The following is a 26,137-nucleotide window of genomic DNA, read 5'->3' as shown; positions in this document are numbered from 1 at the left end:
CATGCTCTTCCATTCAGAAATGGCAAAATGTCAGTTATGTAGGAGATAAAACAAATGTCCCATGCTATCTAGCTGGCTCTCCACCCCATCCACCGCAATGCAACAAGAGGTGTCTCGTAAAATGCTTATACGTTATGTATATAAACTATGGTTAAAATAAAGTGAGAAATATTTTCTTTGGGAAAATGAATCTTATGACAATTAAATGGTGTTTCACAACTGTATAGTGATCTAATAAGGAGTTAACACATTAATTTACCCACAGTTAGCATCCATTTTATAACAGAGTTCTCTAATAGTAAGGATAAATTATCTGTCTTTAAAAATTATTCCAGCAGCAAGTTTGTTGCATGAAATACAGCGGTGTAAATGATTTAGTGCAATTCCTGCTGTAGTCACTGGGTGGCATTTGGATGTGTTGGAAGACTTCAATTTTGGATGGCAAATGAAAAGGAATATTGCATTTTATACAGAGTCATGAAATGTAAGCAATAGATCAGTGCCAGAAATAAGAATGTAGATGAATGGTAAGAATAGATTAATAAAAATTCTAGAATAAATATACAAAATGGGTCATTAAAATACTTTAAGATTGCTGTAAGGTGCTTGATGATAAGTAGTGCTATTAAGGCTAATCTCAGGATAAGCTTGTTATTGAGAGAACAGTAACTATTAGTCTTGTGGCCAATGTCCCACACTGGTCAGGTGGGTTCCCTTAGGCTCACACAAACCAGAGAAAAGTAAACAACCCCTGGGCTTCCATGATGACCCCAGGCAGCCCCAGGTGCACCAGGGTGGCCACATACAGTGGCAGTGTCAGTCATGTCAGTCTGCAATGGTGCTCCTGTGCAGGTCAGTCCATCCTTCCTTCCTTCCTTCAGTCATGCACATCCACCTAGGTCACTCATCACCAGGCTCAGAGGTCTGCAAAAACATAGCTGTCTCATCAAATGCAGTGAGATCACAGTGAAAGAGGCCCTACCAGTTAGGAAACAACCAGGCAGCAAGTCCTTCCTTCTGTTGCACAAACCAGTGCTTCCTACTGACAGAGATGTAAGTGTTGCTGAGCCCTCACGGTTCATGGACATATGAATTCAGTTGTTAAGAGGTGCCTTGGGTGCGGCATTGCTCTCAGCTGAAGAGAACACATATTTCAAATCTCCTGCTAACACTGCTGCATTCTGGTTCCAGCAAAGTATTAAAAAGACCATCTAGAAAGAGATCAAGTTTTGTTTGTAATTTGAAGGACAAAATCAAGGAAGAAAAAAATCTTTTAGAAAGAAAAACTATGTTTTGTGTGCTCTTCAAAAAGAAGAAAATCTGGCTGCAAACTGTCTCCTTCACTTTGCTACTAGAATTACTTCTAGACAGAAGGGAAGGGGGCTGGCAAGTTTTTTTGTTTTAACTGCAGGTCTGGCAGTTCTTACCAGGAAAAAACAAGTACAATTCATAATATTGTGAAACTCTAGAGGAAAAAAATTGGGCAAATAAAATGCTATGAGGGAATTAAATATTTTTTCTACACACAAATACACCCTCCCTCATCTCTAATATGAAAGCCTGGGGATTTTTTGCCGAGCAACAAAGTACTAGTAAAGACTTAAAATTACAAAGCGTATGCCAGTTATTTCCCCATACAGTCATCTGTAGATATATGACTGTTGAGATGTCCCTTTCCCTAATATTTGCAAAAAAATGAACTACTGGATATAAGTCACTGTGTATTTATTCACCTGAACCAGTATGCTTTAAGAGAACAGCCTCTCAGTTTCCACCAGAAATATTGTTGCCATAATGCATATGTTATAAAGGAGCCTGTTTTATTTCCAAAGAGGAAGTTGTTTCTCGGAAAAAGTGGTCACAAGTCTATTATCGAGCCATTTATTTCCTCTGCCCCCTTCATCATTGCACCCCTTTTCCCAAATGTGCAGTCAGGGACACGAACACTAATTGTTGAGTTAGTGAAGTTGCAGAATTATGATGATTGATACTGCTTTACCTCCCTTATGCTGGACTCTTTCTCTGGTGAGAAGCAAGAATTGAAACATGAGGTACATATAAAGGTGAGACAGCTGCATGAGAGCAACGCACTAACCTACTCACCACAAATGATTCTTCCTGCATCCTAATCATCACACACACACAACCAGTCTCCAGCCATGATGTCAAAAATAGTCCCTTCCTGACATATTTGCTCTTTGGTCTGTTGCCTGCATGCACCCACTGCCAGCTGACTACTTCAGAAATGGATCCATCAACTAGTGCTGGGAACAGAAAGTCAGATGGCGGCACTCCATGTTCAGACTGGAAATGGAGATGTTTATTTGTCAGCATTGCAAAGTTACACCTAACCATCCACCTCATAAAATATGATTTTGCTTCAGATCTGACTCACAAAGTCTCTTAGCTGTGTCATTCCCAGCCTGGCAGCATCTGAAGAGCGTGACCATGCTGGGGCTGTCCAGGCTTGTGCGTTCTGGTCCTTGGTGGGCCAATCAATACACAGCTTTTACTCTGGGCCACCAGTAAACTACTCCTAAACTGGGATCTGCTCCCCAGTTTGGTAAATTTTTTTGGATAGCTATGGCTGTAGGCAAGAAACTGAGACTGGTGGAGAAGAATAAGGTCTTTTAAGAATCAGGATGTGTTGAGGGGGAAAACAATCAAAAATCACAGCAAAACCCAGATACTCTGTTACCAAGCTCAAGGCAATTCCACACATATAAATAAACCAGCAGTATAGTAGCCTGCCACCATCACTGTAGCAGTATATGGAGCTATTTATACATGCAGGAGCAGTATTTCTGCCACCACATCCCTGGAGCGTTACCTCTGGCTGTGACGTGACACCGCAGCCGCAGCTGGGGCCACCTCCCCGAGGAACATGAGGGCACTCAAGGCCACAGCCCATGGCAGCTGCAGGGAGGGCACAGAGCATCCCCAGGGCCACCGAGTGCAAAATCATGGAGAAACTCTCCCAGAGAGGAGAATTCTATAATTCTATGAAAAGGTTGTCTTAAAAATCCCCTGTGCAGTTTTAAGAAAGACATCCACTGTGCACAGACACAAACAACCTCACTTAAGGTATCATCTCCTATTTTATGTATCCTCAAAGGCCAGCTGCAGACAGACGTGCTTTCAATGATTGGCATCTTAGTCTACCATTGATTATTAATCAGCAGGCATGCTGTAGGCTAAATGCAAATTGGTTAAAAACCAATTTAAATATAATTTTTCCCCCCTAAGAGTATTTGAAGGGTCATATTTTGCCAATTTCAAATAATATATTGAAATCACTTTTGCTTTTGGAAATAATACTTCATTTTTCAGGTATCAAATGAACTTCACTATTCTTTCTTTGGTGATATAGTCTTGGTTTTGTAATAGATGGATGTTAGAAATGGAGAAGCTTAGCACAGTTTACTAAGGTAAGGTTTGCTCTGATTCAGAATAGTTTGGTAAGGGATTCCAGCACAAAGGTGAGGTAAATCAATACACATCATCTGCAATAAAGATAACACTTGTAAGCCGATAAGGGAAAAGTAAATCCTGTTTTAATGTAGAAGAAACTGCTGAGGAATTTATATTCTTTTTTTTTTTTTTTTATTAAGTCATGTGAGGTAACTATGTTGTTTAGAACTGACAGATGCCTTTGAAGCATTTTATCCGGATCAGCTATCTTGTAGAATCTTCTTAAGCTAAATAACAGAGTCTGTACTAACATCACTATCTACACAAGACCTCAGAAGTACATAAAGACTGCCTCAAAGCAAGGAAGCTTATTCCCAAATTGTAGTCTCACAAATCACCAAAATCACCTCGGCATACCCTACAGCCAGCAAGTTGGTGGCCTAATGCTTCTGTTCTTCATCTTTCAGACTCATAAGACAAATAGCTTTACTACATTCATTATTACAGTAGCACTTCTTCACTTAATAGTACCTGTCACAGGGATGCTGCGTGATTTTTGAGTAGGAGGGTAATGGCCAGAAAACCCCTTATGTTTTACTCAAAAGAATTTGGTAATTCCTTCTGAAACTGTCTATTTGAATATCATTAAGGACTATTAAGCTTTCAAGTTACTCTTTGAGTCTCTCAAACTTAATGTTAGAAGTTGAAAACATGAACTCCTAAGCGTGTTTTTCCTCCTTTGTTATGATATTAAAAGGACTTGAACGTAAAATGAAAAAAAAACCCATATAATATTTCTACTATGACTTGAAGAAGGAATGGTGTTTCATTGCTCTGCAATTAAATCTAACTTTAATGATTTCTCATCGTTTGCAACTGAAATCTGGTTTTCACTTCTAGCACAGCTTTGGCATTCAAAGCACATGTAATTTCGTACTTGTTCATTCAATCATCAAACTGTGCAGTTTGCCATGAAGATATACAACCTGAAATATCATTATCACTGACTACAACAAGCTGTATTGTGTTACCTTGTTGAATATGGGCACATTACTGGCCAGCTTTTCTGCAAAAAAATTCAAATAAAATTGAAGCATCATATCTGTTGCCAATGTAAATATAAATAAGTAGGAACAGAGACTCAAATAAACTGTGACTAACTGCAAAATAAATGTAGGTCTGAATTTATTGCTGTGTTTAAAATTTATTAGTTGTCTGTCTTTAACTTCAGAAATTCAGCCAGGACATACCTACTTAAAAATTACACTAACTCCTGGTAAATGCCTGAGTAAAGGAGTAGAATATTTGTGAATCTGGGTCTGTGAAAGCCACTAACTCCCCTGCTAAGACAAAAACCAGGTTCTGAATCATGACAGTGATATGCAGACCTTGGAAGGTCTCAGGAAGGCTCACCACTGTCTTGGACGAGGCCAGGGTTTAACCTCAGGAGTGTAAGAGGTCTAAAAAGGAGTTCAGGCAGTGGAGAACAGGAGGCATTGCATTGGATCCCAAGAGGTTTAAAAATTGACATGCAAGAGAGGAAAGACAGCTACAGCTGTACACAGATGAACCATATGAAAACAAAATGTTGACACGTCAAAGATTTTGTGATTTTTAAAAGCAAAGATTCTAATTTTTTTAGGTGTGCAGCAAAAACTAAATTCCCCAGCTGCAATGCTAGCATGGGGTGTGTGTGGGGTGGGTTGAACAACCCATATTAAGAGAGTATTAGAAATAGTGCTAGGCAAGATGATGGCCTGTGAATGTTACAGGCAGATGTGACAGATTAGCTGTATCACTGGGTAGATTTACATGTGTATGAGCTGGTTAGTTTGCAACAAATTCTAATAACTTACAAAAAAAAAAAACACCAACACTTCAGGTGGTGTGCTTAAGGAATCATTACTATAACCTCGGGCTATCCACAATAACTTAAAACATTCAAATCCTGGATCATTCATACTGTTAATGTGTTACTGTTTTAGACATGCTACTAATTTATAGAAGGTTAATGTGGCTTGTTGAAGAATTCAATTCACTCCAAGTGTTTTCAACAGCCAGTAAGAAAGAGTACTTACTGTAGAAAGAATCTATTTCAAAATGACAGGACTCCCCTGTTCTTCTTCCTCTTTTTGACTATAATATGTCAATTTATCAAGAAAATACACTAGTTTGCACAAACTCTTACCTCTTTGCTGGGAAAACAGAGTAGGGATTTATTCTTTCCTCAAACCTTTTAAGTAATTTTTTTTCTGAGAAGATTATACAGTTTTTTATTTCAGTGGATTATCTAGTTATACTTCACAAGACAATATATTCATGTGTGGGAAAAATACAATAAGCGGGGTTCATTTATTCATCTTCTTCAATTATTTCTGCCAAATCTATTTCATTGTTCCAGTCCCACAAAATATGAGGAAGTTTTTAAATTAGCAGTTTCTTTCTGACGTAAAACACCCCAGTACTAAAGTACCATGGATTTCATGGACTGGGTGAAATGCCTGTGTCTGTATGCATTCGGAGCACATTTTGAAAAAGTGAACTACTTTGAAAGGAACAAAACCAATATATTCTTTCCAGAAAACTACTAAAAGCTGACCTATAGCTAAAAAAATACCACATTTATTGACAAGGTGGTATGCACTACTGAGGTACTTTGCATTGCAATAGTTCACTTACTGCAAAAGTAAATGAACAGCTAAGGTATTACCTCAGGAATTTATTTTTTTCATTTCTGCATTTACACAGGCACTCTTCCATCCAAGTGGCAGGTAAACTCTGGAGTAAACTGAGATAATAAAATTCTGGAGTGTTTTAGTCAAAATATCACAGCAGAAACATCCTCTTTGAGCAACTAAATAGAAATCATGGACTTTGAAAAAGTTAGGGACATCATTAGGGAAAAATAATTCCAGTGAAACCATCAGCATTACAGGATCGGTGATTATTCCCCACTGGAACATGCAATTACAGCTCTGTTCCTGCTGAGGTCATAATTACTGTTATCCATAGGGTGGTGGTTGTATTTACTTTCCTGTCATTAATTCACAGGCTGCCTTTGGATTGGACAGTGAAAGACAACCCCACTCTCACGTACAACATGACTGCTACAGTGACTCTCCAGCATGGGGAAGAATTCATAATCCAATGAATGTCATTACAAATAAGAATTAATTCTCACATGAGAATTCTTCTAAGAAAGTTCATGGGATCTTCAAATCCAACAGCTGCTCTCTGTGACTATTTTAGCCTATGCCGACAAACAAACAAAAGCTGACAAAGAGAAGATTGCTGAACTGGCCTGACTGTCTCTTTATCATTTCTCCTTACAGTTGTGTTGAAATAGACACAGAAATCCAGTGTTACACAATTTTCTCTGATTTCTCTGCTATAACTATCTTATGCAGCTGATCTATGGTAATTAAAGAAGCTGGTATATTATCTGCATTTGGACACATTTGAATGATTTGATAATTAGGAAATTTCATACTACTTTGAAAAAAGAAAGGAGATTCTACCAAAACTCCGAGAAATTCACTCCTTTCTGGATTTCTATAAAGCTTGTGTATTAACAATTCATATCCAAATATAGTTTAAAAATTCTGTTAGCATACTAACACATCCAGTGAGTGCTGAATTTTCCTAAGTGAGGTTGAGAAGAGGCAAAATTAAAGGAAAAGCTTAAAATGTTGTAAACAGCCTTAAAATCTACTTCCAACAAATAAAGTAGAATTAAGGAGCCTTAATTGCAGAAATGTTATGAAGTAAACAAACTAACAAACCTGCACAGCTTATCATCATAAACAGTCATGAAGTGCTGGGGAGTGCGGGTCAGGAGCAGAGAGGATATTTTTTTCTGTGTTACACAATTACTTGCTTGAGTGCCCCGGGCACATGAAAGCTTTATCCAGGTGTGCTTCGCATCAGGGACATGACTTTTAGCTGTAGATTCTATGATTTAGCAGAGTTATGTCCCTTGGAAAAGAAAATATACCTGTTTCCTACAGGACAAAGCAAGGCAAAGGTAATGTTTTTTGCATTAGAAGTGATTCTGTTTGGTTTTCAGTATTTGATCACTGGGGCGAGAGGGAGTGGGAAGCATGAAAGTACACAGTCAGTAGAGTCTGTGCAGAGGAAATAGTACAGATTACAGAAACAGCAGACTCCCACCAACTACGAATTTTGGAAGGTTTTGGCAGCTTCTGCTTTTCCCCTCATGCTTGAGAACATTTCAAAGGCAAGATTACAAAGGAAGACATCACATGTTCAGTTCGAAACTGTAACTGGGGCTCCGGGGAGCGGAGAGGGGGCAGGTACAGAGGCAGTGCTTGCTGTTTTTCAGGATTCACTTCAAAGCACTTACCTTTATACCTCTGTGTGTAGGTAAGGATCACAGCCCAGCAGATGATCCACCGCCTCTCCATTTAGACAATAAGGAGGAGGATTAGCTAACCTGAGACTGCGTTACCAACCTGTGCCCCTGACCTAAATACCACAGTTAAGCAACAGTGTTTTGTGAATGTAGGACTTGAGGCAGGAACTGGACTGATACAAACCTAGCACGTGACAGCCTTTGCTCTAATCAAGTGCTTTATAAACATGCAGCTCCAGTCTTGCACCTATGAATTATGAATTTCTCAATATATCCAAGGGGTAAGGTTGTCACACACCAGAAACCTGAGGTCACAGAAAAGACCAAAGTAGTATCACCTCCTTAAAGCAAAGTGACTAAAGACTTGCATTAAACCTCCTACTCTTTCGCTTTTCCTCTGGGAGGATTTTCTTGGTTAGAAACCCCTACTACATACTGATCAAGATGTTCACCTTGTTCTTACCCAGTGGCATGCCTAGAGTGTAGACAAGAAAATACTGGAAAAAACCCCATAACCAACCTCCAAAGTAAACCAGAGTCGGCAACAACAAAATGCTCAAATCCCTGCCTTTACAATTGTTTGAGAATTTAAATAATTGCATTGGCAACTACTTTCCACCATTTAAAACTTCATCTCTCCCAGGAAACTAGAGAAGGGAAGAGAAGAAAACTACCACTATTTGGATATTCCTTTTGCCGAGTCTATCATCTTTGTTAATAGCCTCTAATGAATAACTCACTCAAGGATAAACAGGCTGGCACTATTATTTTGTCAGCAGAATCAGCATGATTCAGAGGAGAGTAGTCACATGACTGTCACAGTTTCTAAGTTGTCAAAACCTGTGGGAAAACAAAAATTAGTAGCTGAGAGAGAAGCTTAATTCTCACTACCGCAAACAACTCAGCAGCCTGTGCCTAATTCAAAATACATACACACAAACTTAAAAGGGAAATATTACTATCCAACAGAAACTACTCTAGAGCAGACAGGTTTCTCTTGCCTGAGAGGTCTTAGAATGATAGAGAAAATCACTATAAACTATTTATTACACCAACTTGGCTGAAGTAACAGTTCTTTGACACACAGCCCCTCTTCTCAGAAGAGTCTTAAATCATGCTGACTTTACAAGTGCCAAGGCGGACACAAGAGTGCATCTAGGCATGACAGCTCATGCTTCCTACACCAGACTTCCCTTTTGCATCCTAGTCTTTTCAAATGGGTGATAACAGTCATCAAAAGTTAAATGTCTGCACACATAGATCACTGCCCTGGCCAGAGGACTGGAACCATTCCTATAGAAACCACTGACATCTGGTTTCCAGAATTTGGAACTGGTTTTTTGATCTCTTGGGGTCAAGACAAGTTGATTATAGGCATAAATGTTACTACCTTATCAAAGGCCCCTTTGTGTAAGTTTGTGTGACAGGGTTCTACAGCTCTGGAGGGAGGAATGTTTACCAGCAAGCAGCAGGCTGAGGAGATTATTACATGCTGAGAAGCAGCATGTGAAAGTCTCCCAGGACTGGTAAGCTCTGGAGACCAGTTGTTCTGTTAAATCCACCAGAACTGATAAATTCAGAACACCAGAAGCCTACTGGCTGTGTACACAATCAATACCCACATCAGTATCAACCATGGGATGCATTAACTTGGATCATGTACAAGCAGGTAGTGCCTGTTACGTGCTAAAAAAAAAAACCCTACAGGATTACATATACACACCTAACGAAGCAAAGTGCGCTTCAAAGGACTTTCTAAACTACCTACCTTGGAGTCAGAGGTCCCAGAGGTGGGGCCTGGCCTCCCAGTTGTTACTCCTACAGAGTAATTATGAGTGTTTAAGTGAATGTGTTGTGCGAATAGTTATCTGCTATTAGTAACAGCTCTAGTAACAAAACACCTTCTGTTTGCTGTGATGCGTATGTCTCCCAACTTGATCTGCTGTCATGGAAAGGGGAATTTACAGAATCAAACATCCAGCTACATTTTCAGTTATTTCTTGGCAACACTAATCCCCTGTACCCAGGACTGTTGCTGCCACTGATTTAATCTGTCATATGACTTGCTCAAAAAAGTACTTGCAGAACTTGCTTTATGTAAGATCTCATTTCCAAGACTTTCCTGGAAGTCAGAAAATGGAACTCCAACTGTTCATGATAGAAACATTGTTAGCCAATCTAACCAGTTTTTGCTAGTCTGCGCAATTTGGACTCTTCATTTGAACACCAGCATGTGCAGAGATTAATCATCACAATAGATCAAATAAATAGAAGGTTAACACCTTTAGTTGCTTTTACTTCTGAAAGGCAAGTTTAGGAAAGGAAATATTTCTAAACAAGATTCCTGCTGGTGCTATTTGATGATAAGATTCTAGAGTGCCTGAACCTTTGTTCATGCCTGCTCCATTTTTCCATTAGTCCTGGCAAAAAACCACACATACCAGCATAAACCTTTCAAGTATTTCAAGGAGACCTTTGGCACATAAAAGTATCTCCCATGCATATGCAGTACACCTACTAATTGCATCACTACCACTGAAAGTTGTGCCATTATTAGTCAGTTGGAGAACTACTCCCAGGAATCTTAGAGCTGTTAGGAAAGCTTTTAATGATCTCATCTGACAATATGTAAACTAAGCATTAACGCCCCAGGAAAGACTCTTTAGCAGGAACATGTTGTTTTATGTGCTACTATTCTACTCTAATAATTTCACTTCTACACTTCCATGATTTTGCTGTTTGCTTCTTTAAAGTAACAATTCCATGGAATTACAAACTGGCAACTTCGGTGCCTAGCAGCTTCTTTTCATTTGTCCCTTTTACTAGTTCAAAACAGGGATGTGAACACCTGGAAGTTTCTCTTTAAAAACAGACAGACAAACATGATGGTTATTACAACATGAGAGCAGGTTGCTACAGTAGTGCTAATAAAAATCATCTGCTGGACTGTTTACACTGCTTTGCATAAACTCCTTCAAGTGCCCTGAGCTAAACAGTAGCTTTGTTGCTCTGAAGGTTTCTGCTTAGATGGTTTAGCAAGGTCTTGCCCTTTGCTGCAAGCTACAGGATTGCACTTTCAAGATTTTTCACTTCATTTAAGTGTTTATAATGAGGAATTTCTGGAAATTTCAGTGACAGCTGACTGCCAAGCCCTGACAATGAGCTCTTATGCTTTGACTATTGCCTGAACAGAACTGTGGCTTAACAAAGAAAGTTGAGTTTTTTTAACAATTCTTTCTCATCCAGTAAATACTGAGTTTCAAATATCCAGGACAACTTCTTAAGATATTCTTGGCATCTTAATGGAAAATTTCCCTTCTATATAGCTAAAAAGGAGTAATTTAATACTTTGAGTATCTCAAAAGTGAAGCTACATCACTAAAATGGTTTGAACTTACAAAGCACAGTGTTCTCTCATTTACTGTTTTTCTAGCTAGTACTTTGCATTTAATGTGCATTGGTTCACTCCTGTTGCCAATACGAGAAGGCACCGTGGACTGAAAAACATCACCACTTAGTGCATCTAGAAGACACACATTCAGAAGCTGAACTTTCTGATGAAAAAAAAAGACATAAAATTATTCCGAAACATCAGTACTCCTTTGAGTCAATATCTTCCATTTTTCCTGCCAAACTTTCATTGTCAGAGAGAGTGCATGTGGGAGATATTAACTATTAAAACTCTGTTTACAGGGAAAATGAAAAGCAAAATTTTGACAACTTCAGAAAAATAGTGACAAACACTAGCAATGTTTTACTTATGTAAAGCAGAGATAAAAGGAAGCAAATTACTCTTCTGCCTCTCATGAAGCTGAAAAATTGTGGAAAAAATTGATTAAAAAGTTACTACCTCAGCAAGTAGTACAGGCAGTTCTCTTCCTGGATGCATAGGCAGTGTCTTGTTCAAACCAGAGAAGGGAGGAATAATAGGCAAAGCTGCCCATTATTATTTAAACTACTTGAGATAGGCCAAAACCACTGAGCAGCCAGTATCAGCAGACAATCATTTGACTCTGGGATTGAGCAAACTCATCTTCTGACACTGAAGGTCAGTTAATGCCCAAGGAAGGATTTACCAATGAGATTAACCCCACCACTAAATTCTGTGTGGGAATGGACCTCCCAAACCTGAAGCGGTTTTATTATAAAGTGAATGTTCACGAGTTCTTGAAATCTGGTAAGAGGTCTAATCTGGTTCTCCAGCTCCAAAAAATACTCCATAATCTCTCAGATCTAAGGGTGGGCTCTAGAAGATAGGGCTGAAAGGTACAATCAGTCTTCTTCCTCAGGTGGTATCACTAGAAACTATTTAAAAGGTTTGATATATCATGAAGATAAACTGCCTCTTCTTTGAATTAGAATGTCAAACTCCATTCTCAAACTATGAATTAAAATAGGTTGCATAGCTTAGATCTTTTCTATACTTGTCTTAAGATTTCTAAAAAATGCTTAAATTTTACCTGTGTAAACAGTTATCTTTCAGGTTTAACAAAACTATTTTAAAGAGCACATGCTTATTACTTTTTGTATATAACATAGTTCATTTATAGTTCAAGAATTATGATTTTAGAGGAGGACTTATTAAAAAATACCTTAAAATATATTTTCAAAATCTGTAACAAAATAATGACTCATCAATCTTTAATATTAAGTTCTTGCCAAAGCAGCTACAAGTCATCAATCAAAATACCAGTATTTATCTGTAGAAATAACAGAGTTTTAGAATACAAAGCAATATAAGGACCCATGAAAGTATAAATATTATTTAGTAGTATAATTTTAATAAAAATTTTTAAAAATAAATTTAGTCACTCATTTCTAGGATTTGCTCAGTCTCCACACAATCATATCTGAACTGAGCTGAGCTTCTGCTATTTTCAAAGCAATTTTCTGGTAGAGGGCACCATTCATAGTTTGATTCATACTTAGCACACTCTCTTCCCGCTCATTCTGAAGCTTCTTCCTGAACTGCTGGACTCCTTCCTCAGTGTCCAGTAAAGAAGCCAGAGGATCATTATCCATTTTCTTGCCAGCCTCATTCCCCCATGTCAAACTGTTTTCAGCTTTACTTTCTTTTGAGAAGAAAGAACTCTTCAAGGTGAGCATTTCTTTTTCCAAAGCCAGTGCTAACTGTTCATTAAGTACACTTTTTCTTCCAGATCTCAGGAGTTTTACACGGCAGCTTGGCGGGAGAACTCTAGTAAGGCTATGAAGGCACTGGAACACGACAGTCAGATTTCTGTAAAAGAAGATTATTATTATTATTATTATTATTATTATTATTATTATTATTATTATTATTATTATTATTATTACAACCTTATATCTTTAAAATTCCATAGTGGAAAATAAAACAAAGGTACTTGAAAACAAAATAGAAACACTTATGTTGATTATAGTTTTAAGTATTGTGTGTACTTTACATACAAGAACAAGCATTTAGAGGCAGAAAAAAAAAATCACTTATTCATTGATTGTCACTATCAATAGGTATGTACATGCCTGTTAGGTGGCCTACAGCTTGTCTTTCTTAAACAGAGGGTGCACTTAAAATCAGACATTCAAAATTATTAAGAAAGCCAAATAAAAGTGTTGGTAATCATCAAGAAACCTACTCTCCTGGATAGCAGTGTAGCATATACAACACAGGGACATATTCCTTGTTCTTAGAGAAATGCAGAGTTTGTTAAAGTCATATTCCCAGTGTTTGCCCTGATAAACAAAGAAAACCTCAACTCAAAAAACCCAAAAGCACCCTGAAACAGTGAGTTTTCTCACACAGATCAGAAAGACATCTTTCCTTGAAGTACTTCTAGCTCAATTTAGTTATCTTAACATTCCACTACTTGTAATGTACAGTTTATTTGGTTTCTGAAAGGCTGTGAAAAAAAGAATAGTCTGTAGCTTCCACCTGTCACAGAAATATCCTAGCTGGATAAAAGGTCAATCCAAAGACAGGAAAAAAAGATGCAGAAAGTAGAATCATAGTTACACCATAAACATGCAGCTCACTATTAATGCAAAACAGGATCAAAAGTGAATAGCACTAAGTAAATTAACTTTTCAAAAGGAACAAAGAGTCTTGAGACTTAAAATTTTACTGATTGATCTCTTAAACATTTCAGCCTGTCCTCTTACATAAAGGAGATCAACTCCTAATTTGAGTAAAAGACTGAACCTCACTATAAATACAGACTCCTGAAAGTTCTACCTTTTTTTTATTTTTCAGCTTGAACTCTTCAGGACAGCAACATTTGTCAATATTCAAGAAGTACTTTTTACATTATAAGCCTTATCCCACTAAATCATAAATTATGGCAGTACTACTAACTTGCTTAGCCTGGTTCAGGAAATTTTAAAAACATTCCTTCAAGAATCTACATAAGAAATGAAATCACTGAGACTCTTCCGATTATTTCCTTTCCATAATCATGGCAGATAGGAAATAAATATAGCAGAAACATGTACAAAATGAGACTAAATTTATGTTGCAGTACTAAAATAAAAAATTAGCAATAAATTTAAACTTAGTATAATTTGGTGTTTGTGGTTTGGTTGGGTTTTTTGTTTTAATATGCCCTTAAGGATTTTTCTTTTAATCAACACACACTGAAGAAAAAATTATACATTATACTAAGAATAAAGTAAAAAAAAAATAAAATAAAATTAGGATGCAGCAAAATGAAGAGAAGAAACAGTACCAAGTAGATACTACTGGAGACTAGACTTATTTGTAATTCTAACTAATTCTAATTGATGTTCTAACCTAGACAAAATTAAACAATACAGTTCAGGTTCTGTTGTAGTTCTGATCTGAAAATAATTCTCTTATTGCTGATTGTTATCATATCATCATATTGGAAGCCTATTGGTTATGATTTTGGCTGCTGTTTATGGTATCATTAGGAAACAGTGTAAAGACTAAAAAAGCATTGTATGGAATGATGAATATATGCTATGCTTCAAGTGAATTTACCTGCAAAATATTGTTAGAACCCCTTCAAATGGATTTTTCAGGCTCCAGTTAAAAACTGTACCATACACATTTCCTGCTTTATGACAGAATATGTTGTCATGGCATTCCTTAAACGGTGTGCATTCCATTTCTCCCAGCAACCATGAATTTACTGGAGTCAATGTGCAGTCAGAAGACATAATCTGAAAGGAGAATCTGACAGCTGTTGCAAGTACAGCAAGTATATCTTCCATGGCACCTGCAAGAAAATATAATAAAAAGATATTTGACCCAAATATTTTGATCATGCTGCATGCATTAAATGTGTTTAGATTTTTGGCTCATACTTCTAGTTTTCATTAAGCATTTGCACCTGCATTCGGGCATTCTTTGGGAATTTTCTTCTCACCTAAATTCTTATACCTACTTCTGTCAAGCAAAAGATTGATTAATGGAGCACCATCAATATAATGAAAGCTCTTAAGATAAACATCACCTTGCCAAAAGAAGGCTATTAACAGCCTCCTGAGATAGTAAGATGACAATTCAGCTTTAGCAATGATACAGCATTAAAGGAAGAAAAATTAAAATTCATTGCAAACAATCAAAAGGATATTTCTTTTTGTGAGCGAAAGCTCAGTTAAAAAATCAATTCAATCAGGAACATAAAAAGAAAGGAAAATAAATGACCATAAAAGACATGTAGATGAGGAAAAGCTTCAATTACTTGGGTATTATTTAAGAGGTAATACTGTGGCAGAAAAAACCCCATATATATATATATATCAGCATTCTGTACTCAGACACCTTCAAAATTATCCTTTCCAGATACCCTTCAGCATCAATGCTAGCACAAAACCCTACAGCAACTCCATTTTGAAAAATGTTCCATCTCGTATTTCACCCAGCTTCTAATTCCCAAAAGGCCTATGCAGTTCCTGTTCAAAGAGACAGATGTGATCACACGTTGAAAACTTAGTTTGGCATCACCTAGAATAACCAGAAGAATCAAATACATAAATATTTATGAATCCAAAGTATATAAATCTATTTACCTGTACAGTAACTATTATCCCTCAACATCTTTACTGAAAATCTTCCATTTGAAATATCTTCCATACTTAACAAAAGTTTCCCACAGAGTACAGTGACCTGTTTGCTCTCCTGTAAACCGTCACTCCTGTGTTTTCGCCTCCTCGCGTGTAGAAGAACTGCACAGCAGACACGATGAAACGCCAGTAAAGGTGAAAGGCTGGTAACAGCAATGACTGTCTTTGCTCCATCCAGATGAACCCCTGAAGGTCTCTTAGGAAACTCTTTTTTCAGATCATCCTTGCTACGTAAGTCAAATTTAATCTTTTTTGGAGGCGGCTCAATTTGACATGAGGAGACAGCCAATGCTGAGAAGGCCTTGTTCAGCTTAATGATTTTACTTTGACACTTGATAATTGGAGAAATTGAAGAGGAGTCTTGATCCATCACTAAAGATAAGCTGACATCATTCAGTGACCTGTGAAAATCCAAACAATACGACTGCACTCCCAGTTCATATTTTTGCTACCTGACGCATAACCATAACTCTGCAGATATGTACAGACATTTAAGACTACCACAAATTCCAATACCATTCCAGGTTAAGTCACAGAGTGGGCAAAGAGTATAAGTCCTTCACATGACTATTTCATCTAAGCTTAGTATAAAGATTTTCAAAACGTGGACTGAATTTTCAAATAGCTTTTAGGAGTTCGATGCCTCTCTTCAACTGAAAGAATTTGGATGTTTAATTCAGCCAGAAAAGGTTGAAAAAAATGTAGATACTCTACCACATTCGTAAATTATTTTTAAAGATTTAACTTAAGTTTTAACAAAAAATTGCAGAAAGTATCAATTCTGAGCTTTTGAGGACTAAAAGCCCTTCTGATGATCTATATTTTTACAGATATTAAAATAAAATTGAATGTAGAGTAAAATAAAAGGTTTAAGATACCATTACCTTAAACATGCAGCAATTTCCTGAAATGTAAGAAGTACTTTATTTATTCAACACAGGGTTGTTTCAGTGAAATCCTAATATTACTATTTCAGATCCTCTCTCAATGAATACATTATTCTGTCAATCAACTCAATCTCAAGATGTCACTGAGAAAGTCTTTGAAAGTCTTACAAATCTCCAATTTTCTTTACAGAGAGGTATCACCACCTCATAACACAATCTAAGATATCACTGCAATCTTACATTACTAGGAAGAACAAAAATAATCTATAAAGAATTTCAGTGTTAGGGATGGAGAGAAAGCAAGCCCTTTTCCCCAAAAACACAGGTTGTTGTATTACAGTACTGATTTAGAGTCCAGAAGACCCAGGTTCTGCTGCTAGCCTGCCAGGTAACTTTTGACAAATGACTTCTCCACAGATCTTTTCTCAACTGTAAAAATAGGGGAGAGGGCTAGATATTGCTGCTGGATTTTAAAATCTGAGGATCTTTGAAGCTATGCAAGAATGAATCATTTAATTTTCAAAACCAAAGTCATCACCATCAGTTCTAAAAGAACAAACACTGGAAAGGCAAAAACAATCTCTTGCCTCAGTGGCTCTTAACAGGGGCTGTCAAGAGGATGAGATCAACTTTCTTGTAAAGTTACAGCAATCTGGCAGTTGAGAAAGAAGACACCCACAGCTCCAGCAGAATGGTCAGAGGGTGTAACAGGTCAGCTCCCTCACAACCACTTGAATGATTTTCAGTGGCATCAGTAGTCTTTGAGCTCACCCTAACACAGTCTCAGCTACACTGCTTGTGGAAACATGGGTCAAAAGGCACGTTCTGACTCCACCAAAGTTTACATTACACAATGAACATCATAAATTTATGTTTCATGTATTTTCAACCTGTGTTGCAAATGAGTTCCTTCTCTGTAAGGGGGAAATGACATAGGTAGTATTTACAACTGAACTGAGTAATTAAAATAAACAGAATAAACAAATAATTGTAAAGATGACAACAAATTATTTGGAAGGTTTAAGTATTGTATGGTTGATCATTCTATTGTTCTACATAATTTATACAATACATAAGCTTTGCAAATACTTTGACTGGATACTTGACTAGAATAGTCAAAACCTAAGTACTTATTAAGTTGATGAGAGAACTTAGTATGTTTTCTTTTATGCTTCTTCAAGTAAATCACTCTTTAGAAATGGCAAGCAATTAACAGTAAAACATCAGGAACTGTATACTTAAAACAGAGCCTTATTTACAACATATACTGATGTCAGCATAGCTATGTCAGCATGGACTGTAAAGAACCATAATTTTTGTCAAAAAAAGAGAAAACTTCTGTGAAAAGTCTCTAGTAATTATACTTACACAACTGATTTTTGGCTATACAATGTATTTTTTTGCACAGTGCTAGAGAGAGACAAGCAGCAGCAAAAATACTGACAAAGACACACAAAAAACCACTTTAAATACATATGTTCAAAATGCAAAAAATCAAAGCTTAAAAATCCACTCTCACTACTGCAGAGCTTAACTTGCACATTCGCTTTCTATAAAACTACCAATGAAATTATTAGATTAATTTATATACTTACCAGTGAAAGGATTCAGTTAGTTTTACTCCAACTACAAAGCTGTCACCCACAACACGCTGCCACAATTTCTCTGTGAAGTGCTCTGGGATTTTAGACGCCAGTGGTGTCTCTTCACTAAGAGAATGAGGAGGATTTTCTACATCATCCCAGAGAGAGACAAGACCTTCCTTACAGAAAAACGGGTTTTTTAGGCAAATTAAGTAGAGATACTGGTTCTTTTTATACTGCATTATTTCGTGGTTTACCACAAATGATTGTTGGAAGAGCTTTTTAGATACACAGAATGAAATATATAAACTAGTTTATTCTCAACAACAGGTTCAAAAGATAGAACTGCATTTTCTTAAAACACATGATATGTAAAGTAAAACTTGTTCTCTCCTTGTGAACATCACATGTCTAAATCTTGACCTGTCACACAATTAATTGCCCAAAGGAGATTTAAGGTGCTAGAATTTATTCTATATTAGTATATTTATTTGCTCAACACTTTGTTGTCCAAAGCTGGCTAACTTGAAAGGGACCACAACAGTAACTAAAAGGCAGATCAACTCCATTTCAATTAAACTAGGAGGCTTTTCTGGAGCAACATATTAAGATAACATTTTCCCAACCTCCATCACCTTCTCAGCCCACAGTTCACTCTGCCCCCATTATAAAATCGATTTTTCTCACACAAATCTATGACAGCTCACTTTTTGTAACATGTTAGATCACAGACAGATATTCAGTCTCTAGGCAACTGTGCCAATTAGGACTGTACACTCCCCTGCTGTTTGTCACTAACTCTGTTAGAGGTTACTCCTCCATACAACTCAGTTGTCAGGAGGTATTCTGCACAGCAATTTCAAGGAAAGACAAAAGACAACTAAATTCACTCTTAAGTGCATACATTGGCAAGTTAAGATAATGAACCAAACTTAAAAGGCAGATTAATGAGTTTTGATAGTGGCAACCCCTACTGATGAAAGTAATAAGAGGTTGAGGGCAGCACCCTCTACAAATGGCTCAGCAGAATTCAGAAGTGATCTGTACCATCTTCTGCATTTTACCTCTTCTGCTTTTGGTAGAATATGGGTTCTTTCTTCAACAAGATCTATCAGTGCTCTGCAAGATTCAAGAATAACCCTCTTTTGGAGTTCTAAATGCTGCTGTAGCTCTCGAACAGAGGTGAAACCTGCCTGTAAAAGATAAAAATCATCATTAGACTTATGCTTATGTCTCCTGCAAAAAAAGAAAGGTTATTGCAGATATCAAAATATCTTTTCAGCTTTCCACTCTTATACAAGTATCACAAGCCAAGATCCTGGCATTCCTCAAGTAATGTTTCTAAAGAATGTTCATGTCAGGCTACTCAGTTGCAAAGTATCAATCTCAGAATCTTGGTCTCTCAATATTAAATCTAGAGTTTAAGATAAATATGAAGGTAAACTATCAAATTATGTAGATATTCAGATCTTTCATTATTAATTCTGCTTCATGTTTTCACTGATAGCAGTTTCATTTTCTTATCAAGATTAGCATTGATTATTGGTCAAGTAAATAAATTGAAGAGCTGGGAGATTTACAAACAGACATACATTGCTGGCTGTGTCTCAGTTAAAAAAAAACCCAAACAACAAAAACCCAAAACAACAACAACAAAAATATCAAAAAAAACCAAATTAAAAAGCATGCCAGCACCAGCTTCTCGGGTTTTAAGAAAGCTCCTCAAAAGCTATGATCTGGAAAGCAAGATCCTAAGAAGTCCAATGCTGCCAAGGAGTGAACAAACTTACCACTGGAATGCAAAACCAAACTTCCCTCTTCCCCATCCCCTCAGAAAATCCCCAAACCCCCCCAGGCAGGATCACACATAACACCAATAGAAGCCTGAATAAAAAAAACAATTCATGGAAGCAAAGTGATGTCTCCTGCTCAAGCTGCAATGGCAAAGGGCATTTAGAACAAGTAGCACTCAACATGAGAAGTTCTGTAAAAAATTTATCTATCACACTATGAATCCAAGTACAAGATTCCAAGAAATATTCCAGTGCCAGAAGACAGAAATGAAGAGTTAAGAACAAAGATGAATCTACAATACCTTCCTAACTGAGGTCATCAGAATACTAAATCATCATTTACTCCCATTGGAGTCAACTCCTGAATAAACAACTGAGTAACAGAAAGCAAATGGGGAAGCACAGACTGGGAATCAGTCAAAATGGCCAAAAATTCACTGCTGTGTGCTTGCTGACCAAGCTGACTTTTGGAAGCCCTTTTTCCTCATAAAGTAACACAAGAAAGAGACCTAGAATTTATCACATGGCAAACTCAAGACTGAGGAGTGCCCATCAACTCTCTCTGGCACAAGGGACAGGCACATCCTTTCTGCTATGTGCCAAGATGTACTGCACAACAAGCACAAGAAGTTCCAAGCTTTGCACTGTGAAACTAAGAAAATAAAACTAGATCACCTCAGAACAGAAAATAAACATGAACATAAAAACAAGGCAGACCAGAGCCAAACGCAACAGAGCTGTGAGTAAATCCAGCATTATAACCCTTACAAAACTGTAAAGTATTTGGAGAGGACAACAGACCAGTGGACATAAAGATACTTCTGACTTGTGGTATTTCTGCCAAAACAACCAACTAAAACCATGAGAAACCCTGTAACCTCAGCTGTTGAAATGTATCTGCAGTGCTCTGCCAAAGGATGTCTTCTTCAGAAGATACTAAAACACATGTTAAAGAAAAATAAATATTAATAGAAGAAAAGGCTGGATTCAGGTCCAAAAGACTGTATACAAGATAAATATAGAACAGTTCAAAAATGCACAAACTGATCTATTTTTCAATTTCACTACCTCCAAAACACAACTTATATATGGCTGTGTATAACATAAATGCAACCTACTTATATAGTGGACCATAATTCAGTCCTGCCAAAATTTTCACACGGCTAGAAAACAGTTTTGCAGACATGAAACAAGGGTAAAGCAACAGAGGATGAAAAAGGGCTGCATCTGCTTCATTTTGCTCTAAAAGGTAGGATTCCACAGAGACTGTCAAAACACGATTTGATTGGCAATTTCTAGAATACATGATTTTTGATGACAAATATCAGGGGGATCCACTCCGAGACCAAATAACCTTTGGAAATTCCCAAGCTAACCAGAACCCAGGCTTCAAACCAGAACCCTACTGCTTAAAAAAAAATCATCCTTGAAATTCAATTATACATCAGATTATAAAAACCAGCAAGAATACTTCATTGTTCAGCAAATACAATACAGAACAATGGAGATGTCAACAGCAAAACAACAGTAAGGTTAAAAAGAAATATCTGTACCTACTTCCAAGTTCATCAGCTTGACAATTTCAAAGATTTACAGCATTGAAACACAGAAAGATTTCCAACTTGCTTACAGTATTTGTGCTAGCATGTGGCTTTGAAAATCAGAGATTAAAAAGATCTAAAAATACTGAAATAAATGAGGTCTTATGAAGGATTCTGTGTCTGTAAGAACAACTTTATCAGCATGTGATAAATGAAATCTCCAGCCAGTGGTTTGTTTCCAGTAGAACCAGTAGAAAGTACAAACCAGATTATTCATTTGATCCTAACACAGATGCAAAAAAGCAAAAAAGCATTTTGACCACTGTTCTCAGAACAACAGCTTTTATCTTTTGGAAGAAGCATAACATCTCTTTAGACATCTTGTTTGTTATTAGAGCTAGAAAATTTGTTTCTTTTTCAATCTTTTCCTAATATGCCCTCCCTTCATTTATTTATTAACTGGCAAACTATTGCTAGTTAATTTGCTTCATTTTTAAAGGCTGGAAATAAAACTGACACAATACTCCACTTAGTTTTCACTAATTCTCAAATTATGGGAATAAATACCTTGTATCTTGTCGTTAAAGCACTTTTAGCAAACTAACAATAGCCTTATATCTCAATCTGAGATCTGACTCAATATGAGCTTTTTTTTTAAATAATCTTCCTATTTTGCCAACTAGTATGCATTTGGTATAGGCCAACACACACAGTGCAAAAACACTTCTTGGTGCACATACTGGGTATTTACTAACAGGATGAAAGAGAGAAAGGCAGGTAGAAAGTTAAACAGAAAGGCAGTCATATATTCCCATGGATTGCTTGGGCTCTAGCAAGTTTCCCCCAGCTTGTTTTATAAATGATGCTAATTAAAAGAAGGATACACTTTAGCTTCACCTACTGTACTTTGTAAAATTACCCTTATAAAACCACTAGGAACAGGAAGAGAAACATCAGCAGATAGTGAAACAACAGTAACCAACTTGTGCAAAAGCACTGGGAACCTGGCACTACACAATCTGAAAGTTATGGCATGTGGAACAAAAGAAGTAAACATTCTAATTTTATTAAATCGGATTTAAACATCTATGAGTAAAATGACTGTTAAGAAGCTTTGATAAGATAGCTTCAGCATTAGCTCAAACTTTTAATTCAAATTAAACTAGACCTTTACAATTACCCCAATTGTATTTATAACAACTGAGAGAACCGAAACAAAGACAACCACTGATTTAAGAATAGATACTAAGTATGTTGTCTTTTTTCCTGAACCACTTCTTCAATAAAAACAGCATAATTAACCTCACCCTTTAGAAAATGTAATGATACAGAAAAATAATTTATAGAAAATATGAAGGCAGAACAGCTGAGTACAAACCTGCAATCTTGTTTCAAGAGCTTGGATAGTAAGCAAACCATTCTCTTGCAATCCTTCCGTGGCAGGAACATCATGTTTATAATTAATACCACTCTGAAAGAAAACCAAAACAAAACCAAAATCCTGAATGAATTAAAAAGCTGGAAGTAAGGTACAGGCTATTACACAGCATTATAAAATTCTGTGGGAAAATGCAGAAAACCAGCAGAACCACATGATGCCTTTTAAAAGAAAAATCTTATCTTCTGAATGCAGTTAGATTTTGATAAAATATAATGGAAAGACCCAATTATGGGAAGCTAATTAACAAGCACTATGGCCTTAATTAAAAGCCCTTAGCCAACATTGTAGCAGAACTGTTACATATGTGAAGCATTTTCAACTGCATAAATTTCCGAAAAGAATGTTGATACTATCAAGGAAGTAGATAATCTCTTCAGATAATTTATGATTACAGCAGAAAATATTGTATTCAAACTTCAGGGCATTTCACAGCACACATCCAATTTCACTTTGCACCAATACTTCAATGATTTGTTGAGGTTTTCTTAAATTAGCAAGCAAGGACTGAGTAGCTGAGAAAAGGCAAGCTCAACTTACTGCAAAGTCAACCCCTCCAAGGTCTGTTATTTTGAATGTATTTAACACGTCTGTATTGGAGTCATCCTTAAAAAGGAGTAACAGTTGCTCACTTCCAGAGCCAATAAAATCATCCACCAGAACACACTTCACTTTCTGGCATCTGGAAGCCACCTACAGTAGAAAAGGTTTTAAAATAGATTTACTTGAGATCTCATTTGCAGAAGCTTGCTTTTTATAGAGAGGCAGCTTATTCAGCTGTGTGGAATACAGTAGTTTTGAATTTTAAGCTCTCACTCGCACCCCATCATTTAAAGCCTATGTAACTCTGGGAAAAATTAGCTATTTCTCTTTAAAGATCACTTTCCAGAACACAGGTTGCAGAGATGACAACTTTTCAGTGTACTCAAACGGCTGCATTTTTTTAGAACAGTAATACTTGCAGATCAGTTAAAGGCATTATAACTTTGACAATGAGAAATATTTTTGCTTTGTTACACACTTAAATATGCTTGAAATGTAAAGTCAAATTTGTACAATAATGCTGACAACTAAGTAGGACAAATTTTTATTTCCTGAGTTATGTAAGTATTCTTGTCAGGTTATTACAAAACCCTAGCACTTAACTTTGTCTCTCCGAACTTTAAGAAACAATAGCAAGGCCTCTTCTTGTTACGAAACAACACTTTTTGTTACTAGGAAACGAAACTCAAAAAGCTTTTCAATTCCAATGAGTAGTTTATGCCTTGCAACAATATCAGTTTAACACAAATTATGTAGGCACACTCATAACTGTCTTACAACTTCAAGTTCTCACACTACTGCAGTTTGCAATTAGCAGAAGCAGCTTAGGCTCAGATTCATAAGTGTATTTTTAAGAGACAGAATCCCAGCTTCATTTTCAGATATACAAGCAAGCAACGAAAGCAAAACAATCTCATACTTTAGACTGGTTATTTTAACATCAGAAACAATAACAAACAAGAACTCTAACAAACTTAAATGAGCAGTTTTTCAGCTGCAGGAACTTCAAATAAGACAACATAAACAAAAAAGATAGTGGTAAAATGGAGCTGTTTAAAGCCCCCAGTACCTGTAAGCTGTCTCTCCTCTGTACAACACAGCTATTCCCAGAGGCAAAAGACACAATAAATAGCAAATCATTGCTACTGGTTACAGCTGTTTTTACCGAACATGGTTTCTCAAAAGGAAGCTCACAAACACCTTTAGGGAGACCATTTTGGAACCAAATAAGCTGGTTCTTGTGGGTTATAGCAACAAGTGATATTCGGAGCTGCTTTTTCAATCTCTCACTCTTGCAGACGTAGACAGAAGATACCACTCTGCTGTAAGCATGGGGCATGAAGCACGTGCCAGTCAGCATTTTCTGTGTTTGAATTGCGTATCCAAAGAATTCGCTACCCCAGATGGCTCTGTCTGAAATGGAAAACTCATCTGCATCTTCACTCTCTGGCAGGCAAGCAGTTCTTATCCCTAAGACAACAGTGCCTTCACCTACAATTTCACCTGTCCATACAACTGAAGAAAGCTGAAGAGGAGCACTTTGAACCGTGCAGGTGTTGGAAGAGATGTAGAACAGCTTGTTGGCGTGTCTCCACAGCACTGACGGGCCAGCAAACAACCTGATGTCTTCTTTTAGCTCATAATCCAATTTAAAATGGAAGGACTGCTCAAATTGATTTGAACTGTGAAGCAACAGTAAAATGTATTTGACATTATTCCGTTTTTTCTTTTTCATCAAAATGCAGGGAAGAATAATCCCTGTTCTGGAATCTGTTGTGCAGTTACAACAAATCATTTCAATTTTTGAGTGACTAGCATGCATGCTGAATGCTCCAGAGGACTTCTGAACAAATACCTTAGTGTCTCTGTTGAATGCCATTCTTCTGACACATAGATTCATTGTTTTATCAGCTGCTCCCTCCACATGTTTTGGTTTTGACAGCTGAAATACAAGGACTTCACCATTGTAGGACAAGAGTTGTTCTTGCTCACCCAGAAGCATCTTGATTTGTCTTTATGTATATTCCTCTACAAAAAAAAAATATGCATCCCCAAGGATTATTTCTTTGTGAGAATTTGAATCTATCTGGATATTTTTCTCCTACAAAAGCAAACAAGAAAAAAAGGATAAATTGTTCTGGGACTAGCTGAACTGATCTTTAAGAAAACCTATGCATTGTAAAACAATATCATGAGCGATTGAAGAATGAGGTCAGTATGTAGTTTAATGTCACAGATTAAAAATGAGGTTAAACAACTTTGTACTGAGAGATTTAAGCAACAGAAACGTTTCAGAAATGCTTATTTGCCTAGGTATGAATTCTCTGGTTATCAACAGTTGCACAGAATAATATAAATTGATAGAAACCAAACCAAACTGTACATTTGCAATTTGTGTGATTGAATAGGAGGTGTCAACACCATAAATATACTGAGCAGACTGGAAAGCAGTGGTGCTTGAATTTCCAAATTTAAGAGCCTTGTCTCAGGTATAGTGCTTGTTAA

The 26,137-nt window shown here is 36.8% G+C and overlaps 1 protein-coding gene across 1 annotated transcript; it reads right to left on the bottom strand.

Moving 5' to 3' along the window:
- Positions 1 to 12,015: 12,015 nt before the first annotated feature.
- Positions 12,016 to 25,960, bottom strand: FANCB (FA complementation group B). The gene is made up of 8 exons (XM_029964776.1): positions 24,702 to 25,960; positions 23,630 to 23,782; positions 23,030 to 23,122; positions 19,382 to 19,510; positions 18,330 to 18,496; positions 15,794 to 16,248; positions 14,760 to 14,997; positions 12,016 to 13,022 (listed from the first exon to the last, which is right to left on the bottom strand). Exons 1-8 carry the CDS (start codon positions 25,632 to 25,634, stop codon positions 12,602 to 12,604), a joined length of 2,589 nt encoding a protein of 862 aa, XP_029820636.1. The 5' UTR covers positions 25,635 to 25,960; the 3' UTR covers positions 12,016 to 12,601.
- Between the last annotated feature and the right edge of the window lie 177 nt (positions 25,961 to 26,137).

Source organism: Manacus vitellinus, unplaced genomic scaffold, assembly GCF_001715985.3.
Source record: "Manacus vitellinus isolate BGI_N305 unplaced genomic scaffold, ASM171598v3 scaffold_7_pilon, whole genome shotgun sequence".
NCBI lineage: Eukaryota > Metazoa > Chordata > Aves > Passeriformes > Pipridae > Manacus > Manacus vitellinus.
Note: the sequence above shows the minus strand (reverse complement) of the source record. Positions and strands in the feature narration are given on the sequence as shown.